This window comes from Temnothorax nylanderi, unplaced genomic scaffold, assembly GCF_030848795.1.
Source record: "Temnothorax nylanderi isolate EJ_2023f unplaced genomic scaffold, tnyl_v1.0 TNYL_tig0025_pilon, whole genome shotgun sequence".
Classification (NCBI taxonomy): domain Eukaryota; kingdom Metazoa; phylum Arthropoda; class Insecta; order Hymenoptera; family Formicidae; genus Temnothorax; species Temnothorax nylanderi.
The window spans coordinates 86,473-109,563 of NW_027249087.1; the positions used below are offsets into that span (position 1 = coordinate 86,473).

The 23,091-nt window shown below is 40.3% G+C and overlaps 1 protein-coding gene across 3 annotated transcripts; it reads left to right on the forward strand.

The window, feature by feature from the left end:
• The first annotated feature begins 508 nt into the window (after positions 1 to 508).
• On the forward strand, positions 509 to 21,195 carry LOC139769843 (uncharacterized). 3 transcript variants are annotated; one of them, XM_071701284.1, is made up of 14 exons: positions 509 to 1,140; positions 1,548 to 1,820; positions 8,094 to 8,194; positions 12,206 to 12,338; positions 12,453 to 12,520; positions 12,630 to 12,887; positions 13,715 to 13,817; positions 14,242 to 14,372; positions 14,456 to 14,699; positions 14,782 to 14,849; positions 14,950 to 15,024; positions 15,158 to 15,412; positions 15,508 to 15,747; positions 16,135 to 21,195. In XM_071701284.1, exons 2-14 carry the CDS (start codon positions 1,807 to 1,809, stop codon positions 16,260 to 16,262), a joined length of 1,818 nt encoding a protein of 605 aa, XP_071557385.1. In that variant the 5' UTR covers positions 509 to 1,140; positions 1,548 to 1,806; the 3' UTR covers positions 16,263 to 21,195. The 3 variants fall into 3 exon arrangements, with proteins under 3 accessions (XP_071557385.1, XP_071557386.1, XP_071557387.1); XM_071701285.1 differs by lacking the exon at positions 1,548 to 1,820; XM_071701286.1 differs by lacking the exons at positions 509 to 1,140; positions 1,548 to 1,820 and adding an exon at positions 5,881 to 6,049.
• Positions 21,196 to 23,091: the final 1,896 nt, after the last annotated feature.

Here is a 23,091-nt window from a genome sequence, read left to right on the forward strand (position 1 = left end):
TTTAAACGAGGCGACCACGACGTGACCGCGATGCAATTAACAACGACGCTCGTTTCGGAGTCCTAAAAAAAAGGTTCCTATTTTCCGAAACGGGAGTCATAAAGTACTGGAGATAAAGGAAAGCAAAAGAAGCCGCAGATTCCTAGGGAGCGACAAAACGGTTTCCGCAAAAGGGGGGACGTTTCGCAAATTTGCCAAAAAGGCAGAGAGGAGGCGGTCTCTTTCAGGATATTCGCCATTGGCGAAAAATTTGCCCAGGAATCTCGGGAGGCGCGCAGGGCCTATTCCTCCGTTTGATTGGCTCCGAATAGGCAGAAAGGACGAAGGGCACGCCGTAACTTATTCGTGTGCTCCTCCGAGAGGGAAGCGTTTACGGGTGGTTTACCACTGTTACCAGACCCCAATCTCGCCGCCTAGTCGCGACATCTAGCGGCGCCGCTCGTCCCCTCCCACCCTCACGTCCGCGCGCACTCCGCCGGGCGCCGACTCCGCGCACGTCATACGCCGCCATTGTTTAGCCTGCCTCGCGCTGTGTGCCGCCGCCACTCCGCTCCGCCGCCGCCGACGCCGCCGGAGACGACGTCGACGACGACGACGACGCACGGGCGTACTACTACCGTGGTGGTGTCACCGAACCCGCTCGTCCGCTCGCGCTCTCGAGATCGCCGAGACGCAGGCCGTCGCGGGATCGCGACAGGCGTTCCCCTTCCCCGCCCCCTTCTTCCCCCCGCGCCCGCGTGTGCCTGGTGTGTCGCGCTTCGCGTTCGCCGTATTCGCCGCATTCGCCAGATCGCCTCGTTACGGTCCCGTGCACCTCGACGCCGTCGGGACACCTTGTCGGAAGGGCGGGAGCGAGACGAAAGGAGCGAGAGAGAGAGAGAGAGAAAGAAAGGGAGAGAGGGAGACAGAAGCGCCCTGGCCGCTCGCGAAGGATCGTCCTGCACGACGTTCCCTTCTGCTGCTGTCACTTTCGTGCCGAGACCGATACGGATCGCGCGGCGGCGTCCCGACCGATGCCCCGTCGACGGATTCAACCCGGTGGCGGTGCGGCCGTGTTGCGCGTCCGTTGTTAGTGCATCATGTGATTGCTTCCACGGGGTGCTCTCTTCGCCACGGTGACGGATATTAGCCAGCGTGAAGGTTAGTCGACAGTTGGATTTTGTTTCCTTCTCTCGGTAAACCGGTACGCGCGGAGTTCTCGTCTCCGCGCCTCCCGGTTTTGACCGACAATGAGTTTACTCCCCGCGGGAGTATCGAGATCGAGCCGAGTCAAGGTCGGCGACGATCGCGTCGATCGGCCCCTCGTAGGCCTCGAGGCCTCGTATCTGCTCGACGACGTCCGCCCGCCCTCTCCTCGATCGTTATCCCTTTTGATGGTTCCGTTTTAATTAGCTGCGCCTTCCTGCGTTTTGCGTGCTAACGCTGAAACGAGGATACTATATTTTACGTTTTTTGTAAAGGGCACGAAAGAACGGAAATCCGTTAGAAAGGCCCGTTAGAAAGAAAATCCGGTTAGAAAGATTATATTTTTGGGAATGTTTTTTTAGTCGGATCCCTGGGCCTTCTCTGCGTGGGAAGCTTTAGCTATAGCCTCGAGAAAGGCAAAAAAAAAAAAAAGAGAATTCAAAGCCGTCGGTCAACCCTGACTTAGCGAATTTGCGATCGTCCTACCTATAAATGTGGACAATGAAAGAAAGTTCGGTCAGACTGCTGAGGGACAACCCTTGGACGCCTTAGAGAGAGAGAGTGTGTGGTGGATTGAATTCAATCTTTGTTCGAGAGGCGCACCGCGCAGTGATTCTGGGAATGCAGGTTTCTATGTAAGAGCTTTATAAATTTAACACTTTAGTATTATTGTTGAAAACACAATGCGACTATTCCTAAACAGCTGCTGAGAAATAATTTATCGTTAGTGTAATGTCTTCGAATACAATTCGAGTTGTACTAAGCTAGAACTTTGGCACAATTAGTAGTTTTACAATAAGAAACGTGTAATAATTAAATCTCGTTGCTATACATGTTAATAACTCTTAGTTAGTAACTCTAACAATAAGTCCTTTAGTTGCATTTACATTTTCCGCCATTGTAAGTGAAGCAAGTGCGTCTCGGATTTTCCATAGGTTGTTTTATAGTCTCGGATCAATTCGGAGTTGATATTTTCCCAAGTCAAGTTTTGAATAATAATTTCGAGCCTGAGATGATTGAAAAATCTAAGAAACTAATTAATACGAATTAATTTATAAGAATAGATGATGAAATTTTACTTCTTTTTACTTCTACAATGTTGCCTTATGAAGTTTCGTCGCAATGATATTTAACAAATATGAAATGTGTTGCTAGAAAAATAATCTAATTCAATTTTCACCGAAAGAGTAGAGAAGTTCATCAGTAAAAAAAGGCAATAATTGGGAAGGAAAAATTCTAGGCACGTGTAAAGAACGCATATATCTTATAGATTCTAGACTAGATTAATAAAACATTTTATATCTGCTAAATATCTTTGCAACAAAACCTCATAACATCAGTGAAACAAAGAGAAATAAGATTTTATCATTCACTTTTATAAATCAATTCGAATTAATTAGTTCCTTAGATTTTTCAATCATCTCAAACACAAAATTATTATTCGTACCTTGACATTCTCATAAGAAAATATCTACTCGAAATTGATCGGAGACTATTAATTATTAATCCTATTGATTAATAGACTTGGTTTTTTCATCAGCACCTTTTTTCCTCAACTTTCTCTCTACAACAGACATACATTCGTACCTTAAGCGAAAGAACAAGGAAGGTGCTAAATTGTAACTAAGAGGAGCAGATTTAATGTCGTAAAGTACAAGCGTCCCATGGGGTTGATCGGCTGTATCGATCGCTTTGATTGGCTATTCAATCGGCCAACGATATCCTCTTCCCCCCTATTACACACAAATCCTTCTCATCGTACACAATCGCAACTATAATAAAGATACAGAGGAGAGATTAAAGGCTAACCGACGTTGGTGCAACCGGCTCGACTTCGCGGTTGCCTTTTGTCCCGTTTCGAGTAGTAGTCGACAGTTTTCCCTTCCCGGCCTGTTCCTGAGTCATTCTCAGGGTACCTGGAGGTACCTGAGATCGAGCAGCCTCGTCCTGCAATATCTTGTTTTCTTTTTTTTATTATGTCTGCCGAGATGTATTATGACTAATTCTGATGCGGGCGTATTTTATCACTCTGTATGCAAATCTTCGGATTTAATATTCGGTGTAAGATACACAGTCGGCGTGACTTTCCACGAAATTTATAATCAACACCATTAATTATATGTCTGCGAAGTATCGAAATTAATCGTTACACGCGACACACAGCAGCAAAACGATTTTTTTTACAAATGTATTTCGTTCAATATTTTCCTAAAAACGCATTCCGTTGTCTCGCAAGCTCGTTATTACATGCTATTGTTATAACTATCATTTATTATTGCGATTATTGTTCAATTTAATTAATTAATTTATATTATAATTTCTATCATCAATGTTTGAATTATCCAATTAGTTAAATTGTATCGTAATTATTATTTCTATCAATAATCTAGTATGTACTTTGAGATGGCATTTCGCAAAATGCACCAACGCGAATAGCAACGTTACATAAAATTTTGAATGTCAAAGGTCATCATCGATCGTACCCTAATTGGAATCTAATGCGACCGTGACTAGGGGGGGGGGGGGGCCCAATTTGATATGATAAATGATCATCGCTGTTATTCCAAGGAATATTCAAAAGCACGATTCGTATCATAAATCGAGCAATAAAAGGCGCGCATTAATCGGCAGCGACTGCGGCAGAATCATTTTAATGAAGAAGTAACGTTTGCTTTTTCGGACAACGCGAGCCAAACCGCCTCGTTCGTCATCCTGGACGCACACAAGACTCGCTGAACTCCACCGCCACGCCGATGCGAGCCACGGCCGTGAATCAGCGTGATAAAGGGGGAACGGATGATATTCTATACCTGAGATAATCATGAGTATTACGTCAGTAAAGAAACTGGAGTAGCTCGTCTGGCATTTATTTACTTTACTCTTTATTTATTCAGCGCTTAGCCGCGGCAACCTTAGAGATCAATAATCGGATCGCATTTAAGATAAATATAATAGTTCGACGTGTGAGTGTCCTCGCCGACAGAAGAAAACGATCCGCGTATACATAGGTATGCTCGCGCGCATCGCGAAACGCGCGTCTCGCGAGAGATCTAACATTATCATATATTATGCAATATCCATTCGCGACGAATACGCATTAATTCTAACTCTCGAGAACACTTGCAGTTATAAAATCATGCTAAATACTTAAATATTAAATACTTATAGTTACTGCCTGAAGTAATGCAATCAAATATACATATATATCGGTCGCAACGCTTTTAAATCTAACAGTAAACTGATATACATATAATTCTAACTTACAGTTTGTCGATTCGTTTTATGCGCAAAGATATATATGCGGGTTTATCGTGGATCATTATATTGACGACTTTTCCAATTGATGGAAATAGCTCTATTTCGAAAAATCTGATTACAACACGACGCCCCACGGATCTGTTGCACGCGATAACATTTGAGGAAGAAAGTGAATTTGTCCGTTTGTAAATAAGTCTCCCGCGCGTTGTTAACACAAGTGCTCAATCATGCTGATAGCTCGAGTTGAAATAACTATGGTTAGCGATTCGTTGTCCCTTTCAGAATTATAGTCCTACCTGTAATACAGGTTCTCCCACCGTTATCGAATGTCGTTTTAGCCGCGGTCGCTTTAGGGCAAGAATAATGGCGATCGCTTCGATGTTGAGACACCGGTAGTTACGGAATAATTCAATACCGAAAGGGCACCTATTGTAATTTAAAGAGTTTCGCGAATGGAACTTTCGAGATAATGGAAAGTAGAATGCGTCGTTCGTGCCGATAGATGTTAAATGTCATCTTAACGAAAATTAACTTTTTTTGTGACCCGTTTGTAAAAGTATTTGACCGACCTTATTTCTGAAAGCGTTTAAATCCAATATTTTCCTTCTCTCCAGAATAAAAATAATTTCTTTATTGTATCATGAGAAACAAGTTAAATTAAATTGTCGCAGTAAATAATGCTCTCGAATCGACTTCTTTCGGGTTCGGTTTGAAGAACGGAGAAGAGTTACTTGCGCGTTGGGAGGCGCAAGATGGAAAGGTGCGAGTTGCGAAATCGCTCGCTCGAGACTCCCCCCACGTGGAATGTCACGGAATAGATCGATACTGCGTGAACAATAGCGCGTAAAAAAAAAATAATAAACGCACGCGTGCAAATATGGGCTACGATGACGCCTCACGATGACATCTCGAACGCGACGCGGGATAAGCGGTGGAAGAGTCGTGTCACATCGCTGCCGCGGCGTAACAAAGCAGAGCGGTACACGTGTACCTTGTTAAATAATGCAACCGCCGTTCTTTCCATTCACGTGGCGATACGTACGTGGACGCTCGGCGTCGCGCCTCGGAGCTCTAGCGCCGGGATGTTGTTGATCGTATACCTATAGCCGACGGATCGCCGACAGCGACCCGCGACTCGTCGTCGTTTCCATTCCGGCGCGATCGACGGTAGTGCGGTAGTGCATCTCGCGTTTTCGTCGCGTCGCGTCGCATCACTCCCCTTTTTCCGCTCCGGATTTTCGCTTCCGGACCCGCGAACGTAAGGGATACCCTCGCGCGCGAGCGTTTCGGTTGCCCTCTTCTCGATTATCCACGACGAGATAGCGCGGCTACAGCCGACCTTCCTCGCTGGCGAACCGTGAGGTGAATCTCCGACCCCTCGTGGACCATCGGAACGCAGGGAGGAAATATACGGATATAACGATATGTTCGGCTTTTTTACGGGACAGTCGTTTCCCTACCGTGTTTCGCTGGATCTCGGAGTGTAGTGCGTATGCGGATGTACATATATGTTACAGTGAGAGGGTGACTAATTGGTGGTTTTTACGTTATATCATCGATTACGCATCTTGGGGCGACGGAAATTTAAAATCGAGCACGCTCGCAGGTGATTTTCAAGGCAATTAACGTGTTTATTTTTCTCGTGCGTATCTTTGCGAGATTACAAGTTTATTGTATGAAGAAATCTTTGAGTTTCTTAGATCTACCAGCTTTTTTTTAATCCCGATAATGTTTCTGTTCAGCAGTAGGAACTTTTAATCTGCAAGTCACAGAACGGGATTAGTTGTTCTCGTTTCAACGTATTGATCTTGCCCGACAATTGATTAAGTTTCGATACCCATGAGTATAGCGTGACGTAGCCATAGCTTTCCCTGGCGACGGGACGTAAGGGAGATTTCCCAAACCGTGGAACGAAAACAATTACACGAAGAAATGGTATGCACGCCGCACGACACATGTCTCTTTAATTCACGGAAAGCGACTGGTAGTGGTCGTTCCGTTTTCGACATATTGATTTTATCGAGCACATGATTCATTTACGATAGCAGTGATGTAGCACGTTGCGCAGCGACACTTTCCACGCGTCGCGTCGTGATGTCGTTAATTTTTTAACGCCGAAATAATCGACGTTATTCCGCGAATTTGAAATATAGATTTAGGTATATAGCGCGTATATAGGGGATTTTGACCTTATTCCAAGGAATTGATTAAACCAGGCGAATCGTATCTCAGCAAATTTAATGAAATGAATGAAATATGATGCGCGCAGAATAATCCAGAAGAGCTGCGCTATGAAATCAATATATCAAACACTGAGTTCATTAATCGCGCACGCGGAAACTTAATTATCCCTTTAGAGCACTCGTTTTGAATAATAAAACTTTACCTTACTAAAACTTTTATTTTTCTTTTTATCTATTCGTTTATCAATTCAGGATATTTATTCTTCTAGATTTATGTTTATTTTCACGATTTTTGTTTTCTCATATATTCTATTTATTTTATTTTCATTGTATATTTTCTATTTATTATTTTATATGTATTCTATTATTTTTATTATATATTTATATTTAATTTTTGTTATTATCTCACTGTTCGATCAATACTGTTTCGACGTACACTGTCTATGTGTTACTTTTAGTTTCTCTTTCTTTTCTAAAAGGCATTTGCTTCGAGGTAAATAAACCTAATCTACTTATCTTATCTTATCTGTTCCACACTCCGGGTTATCTATCACCTTTTTCCATCCCCACTGTTCGCGCTTCGTGCTTTATCGTCACGAAGACACGTGGTTCGTGCTACTTACGTACCGATCTACTTTTAATACTCGCGCGATGTCACTCGCAGTTATTATACCACGTCGGATTATCTCCCACTTCTTAAATATCATTAAAATAACGTAGGTTTCTCCCGCTATATCCGAAAATAGAGCGTTTCTAAGAGACCTTTTTTAGGCCGAAATGACGTAAAGCGACGAAGCAATTACCATGGTAACAATTTTTTTCCCTTTTTAGATTTCACGAAAATAGATACTAATGTAAGTCTTTCGTAAAAGCGAAGTGGCGTAAAGCAATCTTTCGAAAAGCGGGGGATATCTGTATCGCATATTGTATTGCACATAATATATGTTTTCTCCGTTATGTCATAACAACTCGTAAAACAAATAATCGAAAAAAATTCTAACATATCGTTGTTTGATCAAATGCAGACAAATATTAAGCAGAAAGGAAATTACAATTCATGTTTCCCCCTCATGTTTCATGATTATTTAACACACAATAGCATTCGCACGATCCGTTTAAATCAAACACTTTTTCGCGAACGAATTATTTTTCATGGCGAATAAGGAAAGTGATTGATTGAATCAATTGCAACATAACATTATATTTAATAATTTTACGATGTTATACAGTAATGTAGTATAACAATGGGTTTGAGTTTAAACATCTGACGTCTCAAATAAGTAAAAGATATTAGAGACTGTCATTTACAATTATACTCAATAACTCACAGCTCCTTTTTTTTTTTTGAGGAAAAATAAGACGTCTCGGCAACGGCAACTCGCCCGCCCGCGTCAGAAATTCGCGCACAAACCGCCGTGCATAATTTAACGTCAATGTATAATGAAAATGTGCGTATATATTTTCCAGGATGCAGGAACTGGCATTCCCGCGCCGAAAAGGGACATTCGCCCCAGTATCGGTGTTGGTGCTGTTGATACTACCATTGGTCGATTTACCCTCTGCAAACGGTGAGTCACCTACGAACGAGTTGGGAGTTTGTCTGCGTGCAAATACATATATAGGCGCGCGATTGTCGAGCGAGCGGGTGTACGCGCGTATACGCGCTCACCGTCTTTGATAATGCGCGAACAATGAGGGAACAGCAAATAATTACGTCTATTCGTTCATATGAGCGCCCTTGGACGACGTCACTTTATCGTCTTCACCTCGCACACCGATGTATCGTGATGTTTACTGTCACTTTAAAGAATGTTAAAGGCTTCTGTGCTCGTAAAGATCTGTTGCAACGACGTTAAGTGCGGTATTATCGAGTGAAGTCATCAAGTCAGCGCGATGACATATAGCATCTATTGATAACGTTACTCTAAGGACCACGATTAGAATAACATCCACTTTACTACTTTAGTGCTCTTTCAGAGCTGTGTCAAAAACTCGATCAAAGATAAATACTGAAACCTCGTGAAATTCACGAAAGTTATTTGGACAATTACGGAGCTGCGCTCCGAAATAAATTCATATTAACTCGGAATTCGCACGCTTTATTGCTTATATTTCTATTGCCTTTCTGATATGATTCAAAAAATATATATGAAATATTAATCATTGGAATGTTTTTATTAATTCTGCCTGCGTAAAAATGTCATGAGAAATTTCGCGATATTCAGAAATAAACGCATTTGATGAATGGGGAAGTATTTTTTCGTTTAAGAGCGAAATGATTTATTTCCTGCCAGAATTTAATTCGGCGTTTCAACGAACAGACGGTCTTTTGTTATTTCATCAACTTGTAAAATTTCGAGATTAAATAATATCTATTATAATTACGTTTTAAGAATTTATCAAGGTAAAGTTATATTAACCCGGGAATGGGCTGATTTTTTTTTTCATAAATGGTCACCTGGTGATTTTTACACCCCAATGTATTAAAAGTCATTGTTATTAATTACGTACATATTGCATATTTTTCATTGTTCTGTAATTTATTAGTATTTGAGAACAATATATGTACATAGATTTATTCAACATTTTCTGAAAAAAGTAAGAAAAAACAAAAAAATGTAAACGAAAGAAGTACATTAAAATAACTGTGACGTGAACTTTATTTTTTCGATACTGGGGTATAAAAATCACCCTAGGCGCCCGTTCCCGAGTCAAAACTAATCGAAAAATAGGTTTGCGTTATTTGTCCTCGAGAAAAGCGACGCGCAAAAAAAACCCCTCTTTTTCTTAATAACGTGTCGCAGTTCGGGAACGCGTCTCGACACTCTCGTTAAGGGGTAGTCATCTCGGTCTCACAAAGAAACCGTTGCCCACACGTGCACGAGAAGTGCATTTAACACATTGTATAAAAGGAATATATTTAAATGCGGACTTGGACACTCCATTTCCGCTACGAGGAAGCCCATTCGTCATGTTTCCCCGGGTTAAGTCGTCTTCTTGGGTTTCCTCCGTGTGTCCCAGGCGTCTCCATTCGAGTCTCGGGCTCTTAGCGCGCAAGAGACTCCGCGCGACTCTCGTCCGCGCCGCGCGGACGTACTCGCGCGCTCGTTAGCTCGTTAACGAGTGGTCTTCCCCTGCTTTCCTACGGCTTCTCGCGCCTTGCCCGCGGGCCCTCTCTCAAAAAGAGCTGTTAAAGAGCAGAGACGCACAAAACCGCCGCCGCCGCCTGTCGAGCGGCTGTCCGCGCGCCTGCGATATCTGTCGCCGCTTCTTCTCGTCGCCGAAGACGATCGCGACAGAGAGAGAGAAAGAAAGAGAGAAACGAGAAGAAAAAGAGACAAGACACCACCCTCTCTTCCCTCTCTCCCGACCACGTCGAGATAAATGATGTTCCTTCGACGAAAGATGCGTGTCTAAAACGGTCGACGGTCTTCCTCGCCTTTCCTCCTTTTCGCTTGTGCCAGCGTTCCACGACTTCCACGTTGCTGGCTGCTCGGTTCGCGCGCGGTGCACGTGCGCGTACCGTTTAGCATACAAGGTGTCCGAGAACCTCCCCGACGAGTTAAGAGTTAAATTGCGTAAGGGATGATAACTTTTCCGAGTTACAAACGATCTATACGAGTTGCGAGCGATCTACCGAAGGCCTGCTCTCTTCCCGCGAACTGAGGAGCCGAGCAATCGGCAATAGTTCAATGTTTATTTGGAGCGGTTCGGGCAACCGTTGCTCTCTTGGCGTCTGAACACACTTTAGAACTCTAATTAGAGATGACTTATGTCGATTGTTACGGGTAACGGCCTCCTGCGAAACATCCCCCTCGGGAAACACCGACTCCATTTTCGTCGACGTGCCCGTCATTAATATTAAAGGCATGGATCGGTTCTGGGACACCCCGTAGACGCTGTCGCGTGTGTATCCCATTTCCCTTCGCGCACCCTCTCCGTTCCTCCGCCCTCTCTTCCCGGCTATTTCTGACGTTCGCCATCGCTCGCGCCGCCGAGCAAGCAACCACCCCGAAATGTACGCACGGTTCGATCGAACGCACTAAACATCGCGAACCGGGAAATATATATATATACGCACTGTCGAGAGAACTCATTCGGACCTTAACCCTTCGTCCAAGAACGTTTTATCGCTCGATCTCGGGGGACCACGGTTCATAAGAATATTTTATAAGGATCCCCCTATACGAACAACTTAATAAATTCCATTTTATAAAATTATTCATTCGCGAAAGTCACGTTGATATTGACGTTTACTTTATATTTATATTCCGCGTTTGAAGCTAGATATGATTGATTGATCTCTATAATTTATCATCATCATGCGAGTCGTTTTATCACGTCGTTTATTTTGCCAAGATATTCTGGAAAATAAAGATTGGCTTTATCGAGACGAAATTGTCTCAACGGATTAAATTTGAAAAGTTTAATGACTTTTGCCTTTCATTTATAACCCACGGAACGAAGACATTCGATCATCCACACCGAGTCTGCTCCATTTCTGCCACGTACGTCTGAAAACTTTCCGCTAGAGCATTCTCGTCCTGTCTGGCAACTTTTCATTAGAACTCGCTAAATAGCGTCGCTTGGCGGCCGGTGACTAAGATAAACAGGCGACGAAGGCTGGGAAAATGACGGGTAACGCGGCCCGCGTGTCGTTAACTTTTTCTTTTTTCTCTTTTTTTTCTCCAACTCGCGCGTTCCGAGCATTGCTCGTCGGCTTCGCCACGCACACGCAACGCGACGCGACGCGCCGCGCCGCGCCGCGCCGTCCCCTTTCTTCATCCTGGCTCTCACGCCCCGACCGCAGTAATCGTGTTGTATTGGGCCCGATAGCAATTTTCTAATCGTCCGCGCCACTTAATGAAAGCCCCGACCACGTGGAGCCTCTTAATTCTCCCAATCAGGCGAGCCTTCGCTCTCGGATTCTTCACCTGAATGAATGTAGACCTTGATTAAAAAAGGAACTGATCTCCTTTTGTCGAATAAGAATCCTTTTAACGAATGAGCCGACGATCGGGCTGTTTTTACAATTTATAATGTATTTTGTGACGAAAATAGAACAAAATATAATAAAACTCGGCACAGCGAGACCTTTATCTTTTATCTTATAGACAGTGATTCACTGACTTTTTAACAGACATCTCTTATAGACAGTGATCCAGCGATACACTACGAACTCACGAGATTTACATTATAATAAAATATACAATATTTTGATAAACAATAAATAATATAGAAAGATGATATGTGATACAACATAAAAACTTATTTTTTAATTTTTATTTAATTAATTCTTTTAGTTTAGTAGAATTTTAATATGTAAAGCGCACTTATTTTAGAAAGATTATATGTTTAGATCTGAAATTCTCTTTCGCTAAGAAGAATACGATTTTGATTACAAATTTTCAATTAATCAAAAAAAATCTATCATCAAGATTGAGCGCAATTTACATCCTATCGATGGTTTGATTTGTAACTGCGTGGGAATTATTAGCTAGGATACATTAGAATACTCATTTTTTCAAATTAGGATACTCATCCTTGCAAAGTGTATTAAGAGGTTCCTTACGTTTCAGGATCTTGCGAGTTTCCATCGAGTTGGTCGGGAGAATGGTATCAGTATGGCAGAGAGCCTTCAGTCTTTATAAACACGACCGTTCTCGGGGAGCGAGCATGCATCGAAAGGACGGACGACAAATACGTCGTTTAGTAAGTATCTGCTCATCTAAATCGAAAGGGATGTTAAATCACCGTGATCCACATCCCACCACAAACTGCTCGATTTGCGATTGATAATGAAAATTTTATTACTTATCGTTTCAGTGGCGAAAATTGTTTTCATTGTATGATCATCAACGGACGCCATGAGAATGTTATTCAATATCGCGAAGGTACGTTCGTTATATCTGAATTCACCAAGGTTGAGGAATGAGTATAAAATTTTAAGCGCGATTCAAGAAGAGACTTCGTTAGAAGCTGACCCGACAATTATTTTCTCAGGTTGGTGCAGCCTGGAGCGAAAGAGTTTGGAAGAGATGTGCACGATGATTTCCTCGGACGATCCGCTCTATTCGATGTTCCGTGTGAACTCGAAACCGATATCTTGCCCATTCAGCGGGGCGTCGTTCACATTCACGTACAATCGGGGTTACGGCGAGTGTGCTATGCCTATAAGTCTCGCGGAGAAGTGCACCGACGAGAGCAAGCTCCTCCTCAAGTACCAGGCCTGTCCCGACGTTACGGGGACCGAGAGCAACAGTAAGTTGACCGTCGTAAAAATATTGTCCGCGTTGAGTCGACTTAGTTTGCCATGCTTAATGTATCACTGTCGTACTTCTACAGCACGTGTATGAAATACTTCAACTTACTGTTTCAACTCCTTTCGATCGCGAGTAACATTCACAATTAATATTGCAGTTATCTAGAGTTTAATAGAATCACGAGTAAAAATATGAATGTGTATTAATTAATAATAAGGCAAATAAGAGCGAAACGCTGGTGTTAAAGCGAGTATATATATACAATACAAAAATTAAATCTTCAATACGAACATACAAAATACAGACGCTAACTTTTAGACCCTCTTCAGTGTGATACATACTAAATAAATTTAAGATCTTGGAACAAGTTGTGAGAAACGCATATGTAGTGACCGTGCGACAACCATAATGCCGTAATAAACTCGAATAAATACAAAAAAGAATGAGGTCTAAAAATTAGACGTTTAGGTCTAATTTTCGTATTTGCCTTATTATTAAGTGATTGTTTATATTGAGAGCGTTTTTCTTAATTTTGATAAATGTGTATTATTGTAAAAGTAACGTCTGTAAAACAATACTTGATTTAATTTATATTAATTTGACTATGTTATAGATTTTATAAACATGTTTTAGTTTTACGCGATACGAACAATAACATTTTTATTATGTTCTCTACTAAAATAATTAAAATCTGTATATAATTAAATATTCGAAAAAATATATATTTAAAATATATATAAAATATGTATTTTATACTATCTTAAAATTGTTTTGGTTTTTTAAATAAAATATACATAAAGTTTTTGTATATTTGATTATTTGCAGCCGAGGAGTTACAATGCCTTGCCATTTGGAACGATGGTCGAAATAAATATCTTGTGGGAACCTTGAAAGAGAGGAGCGCATTGGGTGACGGAAAAACTTACAGGTGAAACATGTTATTTCAATATAACGTATTATTCAAAGTCCGTGACGGCAACGGCTTTTGTTGCGATTTTGTTGCGGTATGCTTATAATGCGCGCATCAAGTTGCTTATTTACGTCCATTGCACCTGTACACCAGATGTTCGTGCATTGCGGTTTCGGCATGTCACATTTTGTATCGTGGTGTTTATATGGCGTAAAAAGACTAGTCGGGGACTTGGTAAGGTGAAAAGATGGTTAACCGCTCATTTGTCATCTTTCACATAACCGTCATTATCATTATTATAGCTTCCTGTCCTCTCCATGAAGCGTATATGTATATAGATATATGTACGTTGATGGAAACGCGACAACTAACACACGAAAAAAATAAGAAAAATTGTTGAAAAATTCAAGAGCATTGTCGAATAATGTTTTCCGTTCGACAGGTGTTTCCTATACGAAGAAAAGTCTCATCATCAGGGGAAGATGATTTATTTACTTGCACAGTCCGGCGACCCGACTTGCAACGGCCTAACCACAGTTTCTGAAGGTTCACCCACCATAAAACTTATTAAAGGTAATTGTTCGAACAAAATGTCTTTCAAGATCAAAAATGATATGGCATCTTTTGTATTTACGCATTATTCCTTTTGTTAACAGTCGACAAAGAGCACAGTAGATGCAAATATCCGGCCTGGGTAACTCAACACCATGACTGGCACTCTCTCAATGGCACGAAAAGCTATCACTTTACAAACAAGAACGCCACACTGAGAGTAAAGATGCAAGCGCAGAATACTGACGGCGAAACCATCCACGAGGAAAAAATCGTTTGTCACAATTTGGAGAAGGTATACCCGAACGATAACAAAGTGAAACTGGTTGCTCATGTCACCAGTGGCTGGTGAGTGATTTCTCAAGTCTCTTGTGATTTATAATGTATGTACATCACAGTTGTTGGAATCTATTCTTACTTATGATTGCAGCGACATTGGTTATGTTTGCATGATATTTCACAAAAGAGACAGTCATATCATCGAGATACAGCAGTCAGGTGAGTACACTTTGGTACGCGACATTAAAAACCGACGTAAACAGCAGGTTTTCGCTTACGCAATACATATGAAACGGTTTTTCTTCTTCTCTCATTGCAGATCAAAAAGCGATTATGCCAGAGGAGGCGTGCTCAATCTCTGATCCCTCCACGATGCCGTATACGACCTTAATAAGTAAGTGCTAATCCATGTTGCGTCGTCGCTCATAAATATTGATATAGGACACCTGTGCGCTTCGTTATGGTATCGCGGGTTAGTGGGCGAGCAGCAAAAACGTATGCAAATCATGTTTATTTTCGTTCTACAGCCACGTACTTGCATCAGAGAAGATGTCCCAATTCAGGACGATACGAGATTCTGGATTTTGCTCAGTCGCATGCGTTGTCAGCCGCTGTACCGAGACGGCAGCAACGTAGCGAGCTGTCGAGGACGATCAAGAGGCGGACTTGGCAGGACAACATCGAGGACGTGAAATGCAGAAATACGGATATTCAAGTAGGCTGCACTTCGTCCGATCAAGCCGAAATAATAATCGGCAACACGTGCGAACATGAGAAGATTGGTAAGTACGAATAAACATTTGTTACTTTTTAGAATTTATAAGGAAAGACGTGTATAAAGATCAAAAGCAATTAAGAACACGATATATTTTGGCAGCCTATTTTTGTCACGGCAGCTGGGAAGAGAAAGGAATGTGGTATACGATAGCGTCGCAACGGAATCCCGAAATTCCAGGCAGTTCGGGACAAACGTTCTGTTTTTCCATGCTTCTCGAAGGCGTTAGAGATAGAGGCGGTAGGCAGAAGCCACAGGAAAAAGAGTTATGGCTATCGAGGCCATCGCGTACTTGTCAAAGAGAAGCTAAGGATGAATGGACGTATAGACTGTCAAATCAAGGTAATTACGTAGATGAAAATATCACTTTTCTTGCGATTAAAAATAATCGAAAAATTACAAATAATTTCGCATAAAGAAAATTGGAAAGGAAAAAGCTCGTTATCAGAATTTATACATTTGTAATAATGTTGGGTGTGATTCAACGAAAATACTATTACAAATAGAAAAAGATGTTTAATATTGCAAAAACTAATTGGATGACGAATAATAATATTTAAAATAATCGCGGACAGTATCTTATTAGAATAACATATATTCGCGTTGACATAACGAGATAATTACTTTGTCATAGTTCGCCCTAGTTTCAGGATGTATTACACTATGTTAGGTTTAAATGCATGCTAAGTAAGCACGGTATAAATATTCAACATTTGCATTCTGTTACAGGAGTGTGTGAGGACTTAATGAAGGCTTCAAGCGCAGCATCTGCCCCATCGTTGTCGCAGCTTCTGTTTATCTTACATATAGCAGCTTATGCCGCTATTAATACGCTTCGCGTATTACTTTCGAGATGATCTGCAGCTATTATGTAAGACTGTCAAAGTACTGTAATTTCCAGCACGAATTCTCAGGTATTGCGTGTTTCTGGAAGTGTATATAGCTCAAACAGTTTGATAGCTATTGTGACCGATCGATGAGCTGTCAATACGTAAGTAAGAGGTGGGAAATGTGCAGCTAAATAACTATTACCGACAATATTAATTTCCATTTCGTTGAAAGCCTAATTACGTAAATCAGTGATTACGATAGTTCCCAATTGAAAATGGAACGATTTATACACGTTCGCAAATTATTTTTTTATACATACAATACTTATTGTAATTTACCGCAGACTAGTATTCTAAACGAGTGACCAAACTCTAGATTACTAGTATTTCCGATATAACGTTTATTAGCTATATACGTACTGTCTGAATTGTCGATTAATACAATCGTGTGGATAATTTTTTATTGTTTATTTTGTTTTTTATTTAATTTTTTATGCAAAAGAGAGTCGAGATATATTCAGGACTAGGCAAAGACTCCATAGATATGTATTTCAAATACAAAAATATTCTATAAAAACTATATATTTCAAATATAAGATACTGTTGAAAAATGTGGTTAAAAAAAATACAAATGATATTCTTGAAAAAATCTGCTTCAGGCTGTAAGATAACGAAATAGTATTTCGTATCTTAAATATTCGCGCCACATACGTGTATTTGAAATACTACCTAGTCCCAATATAATACTTTTGAAATTACGAAGGTGTATAATGTAATTAACGGGACAGCCTCGAATCACGACCACTTCTGAGTATTTAAACTCGAAGACTCATGTACATTATTAAGTACCATCGCGCTACTGTAAATACGACCAGGGTATAAGTAATCGAGATTTCAATTGGATTATTTTCGAGTAAAGATTGGGATATTGCTATGTAATTAACAGTTCGGCAGATTGAATTCGTACTCGGATCTAACGTAATATATAGCACATAGGTTTTATCTCTTTTAGCTAGTATATATACAATTGTACATAATATAATTGAGATATTGTATAAAGACTGTTTCTAAAAGAGTATAACAAGTATACCGCTCACGATATTGCATTTTGTCACTGGGAATGCGTGCGTTTTCAAGGATATTCTCGAGACCGGCCTCGCAGTAGAAGATCCGCGAGAGTACGACACTCGTGCTACGTGTTATTGCTATATACATATAAGTTCGTAAGCCAAAATAAATTCAAAGATAAAGATCAACAGATTGATCAAAAATACCTTATAATTTTTTTAATTTATATGAATATGAAATTCACCAGAGATGGAACTACATGGAAAATTTAAGTTTTAAACTTTCAGCTTTGTTAAGAGATACACGGAATCATTTTATTAAAATATGCCAATCTTTTAAAGTTACATAGAACAGGGAAGAGATAAGTTTCCCGTGATTCCTTCTTCTTCAAAAATTACCAACTCTCGGCTCTAAAAATTAGTAGCTTTTGAAGATTAATAATTTGAATGTGCTTTTAGGAAAATTAAAGACAAAAATTACTGTTACGTTTATAAAGTTATTGTATAACACTGTACATCGGTCGATGTCATTAATCAATGTTATCAAGCGGTATAACAAAGCTTTTCGATGGGCTTAACGAGCGAGTGTGGTACATCTGCGGACGCATTAAGACTTGTACTAGTTGCGCGTGAATAGTGCTTTTGCATCTCTAGCATAGAGTTAGTGGATGTCGGAATAGATATTGATCACGCATCTCATTATCATCATCGATGATATACACAATTCGATGTGTGTATCGAATTCGGATGCGCGGTATTAGCACGTTTCGATTTATGCACGCTGAATATGTATGTCACGATGAGGGGATTTCCTCTGGACACCGGGTGATACATTTTTTTCGGCAGCCTGATACGCGCGTGATCTCTAGCGCGAGATCTATGCGCGCTGTACAAATACTGGCGATTGGGACTTGTGTACTTCGCATGCTTTTTTTCTTCTACATTTTCATGAATTTAAGATAGCGTAACGACTAATGAAGATACTTACGGTCCGCCGATTGACTCCTGAGTAACGTTATTTGTGTATCATCGTATCTCTACATTCCGTATAATGTACTTCAATATACAGACTCGGGTGGTGCAAGAACTTCATCGCGAAGATGCGATTTATTTGATGTTTCGGAATACTCATTTTAGTAGCAGTTAAACGTTATTAAAATGCCATGGACTTTTATTCCCGACACTTCGATTGGAGAAATAATGCGACTAAAACATTAAGATTTAAAGATGCTAGTCTGTTTCGCGTAACGTTTGGCAACGTTAGGGCTAACGGCCAGCTTCGCGGAAGCGTAGGTGGCAAAAGCATTCGGGAGCATCAACTAGAACGCATCCTGAGACGCGTACGTCCACGAAATTTGTACCGATTCGAGTATCAAGTAGAGATAATAGCGTAATAAGCCTAAACGATATCACGAACGGGGAAGGGGAAACGAGAATACGGTCCATCACGCGAACCTCAATAGTTTTATATTTTTCTCAAACGACACACACCGAAAGATGTACATATACAAAGTTTTATTGATCATACATGTGTGTGTATATATATGTACACACACAGACACGTACTTGCATACATTATGCCACGTGCTCGCGTAATTACACAGTAAAAAATTTTGTGTCAATGGAAGTCCACTCTCAATTTTGTGTTAAAATAACTCATTCATCGTGTTATTTTTGACATTTAGAAATGTTATATCGACATTTATAACATTTCTAAATGTCAAAAATAACACGATGAATGAGTTATTTTAACACAAAATTGAGAGTGGACTTCCATTGACACAAAATTTTTTACTGTGTAAGGGGAACGATAGAAAAAGGGCAGCGAGTAGAGGAACATATATCTACGCGGACACACATTCTATTACTACATTTTAGTCGGATCTACATCCATTAACTCTGTGATATCCATCACATCTAGGCGCAAATGATGACAGCCAAAAGAGAGAGAGAGAGAAAAAAAAAAGAAAAACGAACGAAGCTGAGCTCTAAAGGCATTTTTTTACTGTATATATCATATATTTTCTAAATAATGGACTGTTCCGGAATTCAGGAGATTTGTTGACGAGCGAAAGTGTATGGATTCGAATTATTAAATATTTGAGCATTTAAATAACGAAGACAGATTCTTATTTTTGTACAGATAGGACGACCTGTCGCGATATCCTACCCCCCCCCCCCCCGCACACACGGAAACTCTCACACGCTAAGCGAAAACGTTAGTCATATACGTACGAATATATTTTACGTAGGTTTTGTAACTACCGCATTATAGATAGCGTTATCGTTAGCGTCATCTCCGAAAGCAGGAAGCAATTTCTCGATTTTAGACGCCTAGCTCATCGCCATTATTTTTAGCGTCATTACCGATATTATCAGCGTTACTAGTGCTCTGTTATATTATACATGTATCGTTTTTATACGTTACTTTGAGGCGAGATCTGATAGTTGCGATATAGTACAGGCCTTGTTACTTTACGCGCGTTTGAATGCGAAAACAGAAACGACAACCGATGCCTTAAAAATCAGGGAAACGCAACTAGATTTTTTGGCGGGCCAAATGTGAAATTTGAAGTTATACCGCGGGCCGCAGCAGCTAAATTTAGAACTTATAATTTTTGCCTTCTTTGCATTACCCAGAAATCACCACGTGGAGGTAAAGCAAAGTCGAATCCTTTTTAACTTTTTTGTTTTTTTCTTTTTTTTACTTTTTTTGTTTTCTTTATATGTTTTTTTATTAATATCGCTGAGATCGAGATTTTGGTAACTTATTCGCGAACAAGTGCGGTTGATGAGAAGTTGTGTGCGTTCTCGAAACCTCAGGACCCTAGTCGCAATATCGCATCATTGACAAATGTAAAAAAAAAAACAGTTTGACGCTATGCGCTAATAATTTAGTTTATTTTTTATTTTTTTGCGGATCAAGCTTGGACGTCGCAGGCCGGATTGAAAGCCGGATCCGGCCCGCGGGCCGCCAGTTGCGTATCCCTGTCTTAAATATACAATTTCTAATGCCTTATGCGAATCACAAAAGTAAATGAACGGTCGGTTACTTTCCATTCCAGAGCGTCTCCGTGCACGATTTCCTTTGGCAAAATTCGACTGCTACACACCGTGCGTGCGTATATTAACGAATTTAAATTGTCACGACAGCGTGAACAATACGATGATATTCCCCCCTCATGTAGTCGATGCGGCTGTATTGAATTCCGGAAACAGATATTACACGATGTAACTTTAATACTTCTAAAGTAAGCTGTAACTTGTAAGGCGTGGAAACGAGCAACTGCGCGGTGGTCGGGAAACACTCGCGTGAAAGACGGATGCGCGAGAAAAGAGAGAGAGAGAGAGAAGGGAGAAAGATATGAGTCGACATGAGATGATAACTCACGAGTTTTGTACATCCACATGCGCACACGTATATTTTGTTTATTGCTGTGATGAATTATATTATAAATATTAGCGTGTAAGGCGGTTTGTGAATGCGGCTTTTCTTGCCATTCTAATATAATTGCAAGCATTAGTCACACTCCCCGTTCGGATGTAAGCCTCTTAAAAAAAAAAACCCGTACGGATATGGAACGACGACCTATTTATCCTCGATGTATTTAATTGTACGATATTTACACGACGGCATCCTTGTAAAGCGCCTTGGATAAACGACTCGTCCAGAAGGCGACTCGCCGCAACGAAAATTTCGTACAGAAGAAAAAAATGAAGAAAGAGAGAGAGAAGATATCCGATTTATTTTGCTACGCGCGTGCGGAATTATGCGAGAACACAAACTACGCCGAGATATGTTTATCCTCGCGCGAAACTGACACGGTACTTACTCAACGACGCTAATATAACAGGGAGACTTTTCTTAATAAATAAAAAGATTATTGCCAACACTTGTGTGTTCGACGAAGCCTCAACTTATTGCCTTTACTTCTTCGATGCTTCTAACTTTAACTGCGCGAATCGATAAGCGTTACACGTCATATAATCGCTATCATTTCTCACCGAATAGCCTTATAATTAGTATCACAAAACGCTCGAAATATATTAAACCATTAAAGGTCGGCGTCGATTATATCGGTCGTGTCAATGTCTGATTCTTCGTTTGTTAGATTCTTCTATTGAGTTTCTTTTTCTTTCGAATGTATAAGATTAATTTGAATTTATTTTATTTAGTGAACGACGGAAGAGTTCACGCAGTCTTATGGCTCGTCTAAAATAGCCGCAACAGTATGCAGTAAGACGTAAACAGTAAGCTGTTGACTAAAGGCCATTGCACGTAACAAAGTTTTAGTTTTAATCGTAAGGCCGTAAGAAAATAGACCAATCACAGTCGATTATTCTTCTCGCGCTTGAAGAATAATCGAGTGTGATTGGTCTATTTTCTTACGGCCTTACGATTACATTTAAAACATTGTTACGTGCAATGGCCTTAATGGGATTTTTACAATTCAAGAATAATCGATTGTGGTTGGTCAATAGTTTACTGCTCACGTCTTACTGCGTACTTTTACGGCTATTGTAGACGAGCCATTACATCGATGTAAGTAACCGAGAAACCGAGACTTCAAAGGAACAAACGTCATTCATACGCGTCTGCGTACATATGACGTTAATAACTTGCAAGAAATAGGGATCTGAATAACCTGCAGGTATAATTGCAGGCAATTTACATCGGAAGGATGTGGAGCGCGCAAGTATAACGGAATTATAATTATAATCGCGAGCGTACATAAAGAGAAATATATATTTGTATCTTGCTCATTTTAATGGTGGCTAATTTTTGCACAGGCTGATTTATTCCGCGAAAGAAATAGTAACTCATTCGGCTGATCTCGGCACGTAACGGCGATTCGCGTGACTGCAGCGAATTCATTTTCTTCGCGCATGCAAGATTCCGGATGATTTAAAGTCGCCGCCGGTTTAGCGACTGTAACAATGTCGGTTAGTGTTAACCCCGATAAATTATAAACTTTCTTTAAGATAAGTTTCGTTAAGCGAACGATATGTTTCCATAATTAACTGATTTACAACCGTTGAGGAAAAAGCAGCTTCGCGTTTTTGAATTTTTCGTTGATTAATCTTGCGAGTCGAGAGTATCACGAATTGTTCTGACTTCTTCATCTTACACGTGTTCTAATCCCCCGTTGATTATATTTTTTTATCTATCTGCATAGTGACTTGGATAATAACGTTTATAATGGGCGATGAAATAAATTAACTTGTAAGCAAGATTTTCAATCTTATTAGATCTTTAATCGTTTAATCCATTCAATATGTATTTACCAAAAGCATAACTTTTATAAAAATTTTCAATATAGTTTCAATTGTCACAATATTTTATGAGTTAAGACAAAAGTACTTAAAAAATAATATATTTTACATAAAAAAAAGATACATTCGCGATTGAACGTCGCCGCATCGCTAGAACGACAGATTCAGAACACATGATTCTTTTTTATCTTTGGAAGTTAAATCCCACCACGAGATAAACGTGATCGACGTACCGAGTAAATTTCGCCCAACAGCATATTTTTATAACATTAATGATATTTGTGTCTTATTTATTAAAAAAAAAAGGATTGTACAAAATGTAAATAACGATATAAGAAAGAGAGAAAAGAAAAGATGGGCTATATAAAGGAATTCCATCCCTTGACTCCACGATTATCAACGGTGATAATTTTCCACGATTTAAAGCACCGCAGCGGCGATATTTCGAAATATCGCCACCGGCGGAAAATACGGAATTCTGCGGGACATGCCCCCCGGGATGTGCGGCTGACAGC

What these genes read in the sequence shown, in the direction of transcription:
- LOC139769843 (XM_071701284.1), top strand. An exon ending in GACGACAAATACGTCGTTTA is followed by an intron (nt 12,339 to 12,452) that starts GTAAGTATCTGC and finishes TTATCGTTTCAG; the next exon opens with TGGCGAAAATTGTTTTCATT. An exon ending in GGTGACGGAAAAACTTACAG is followed by an intron (nt 13,818 to 14,241) that starts GTGAAACATGTT and finishes TCCGTTCGACAG; the next exon opens with GTGTTTCCTATACGAAGAAA.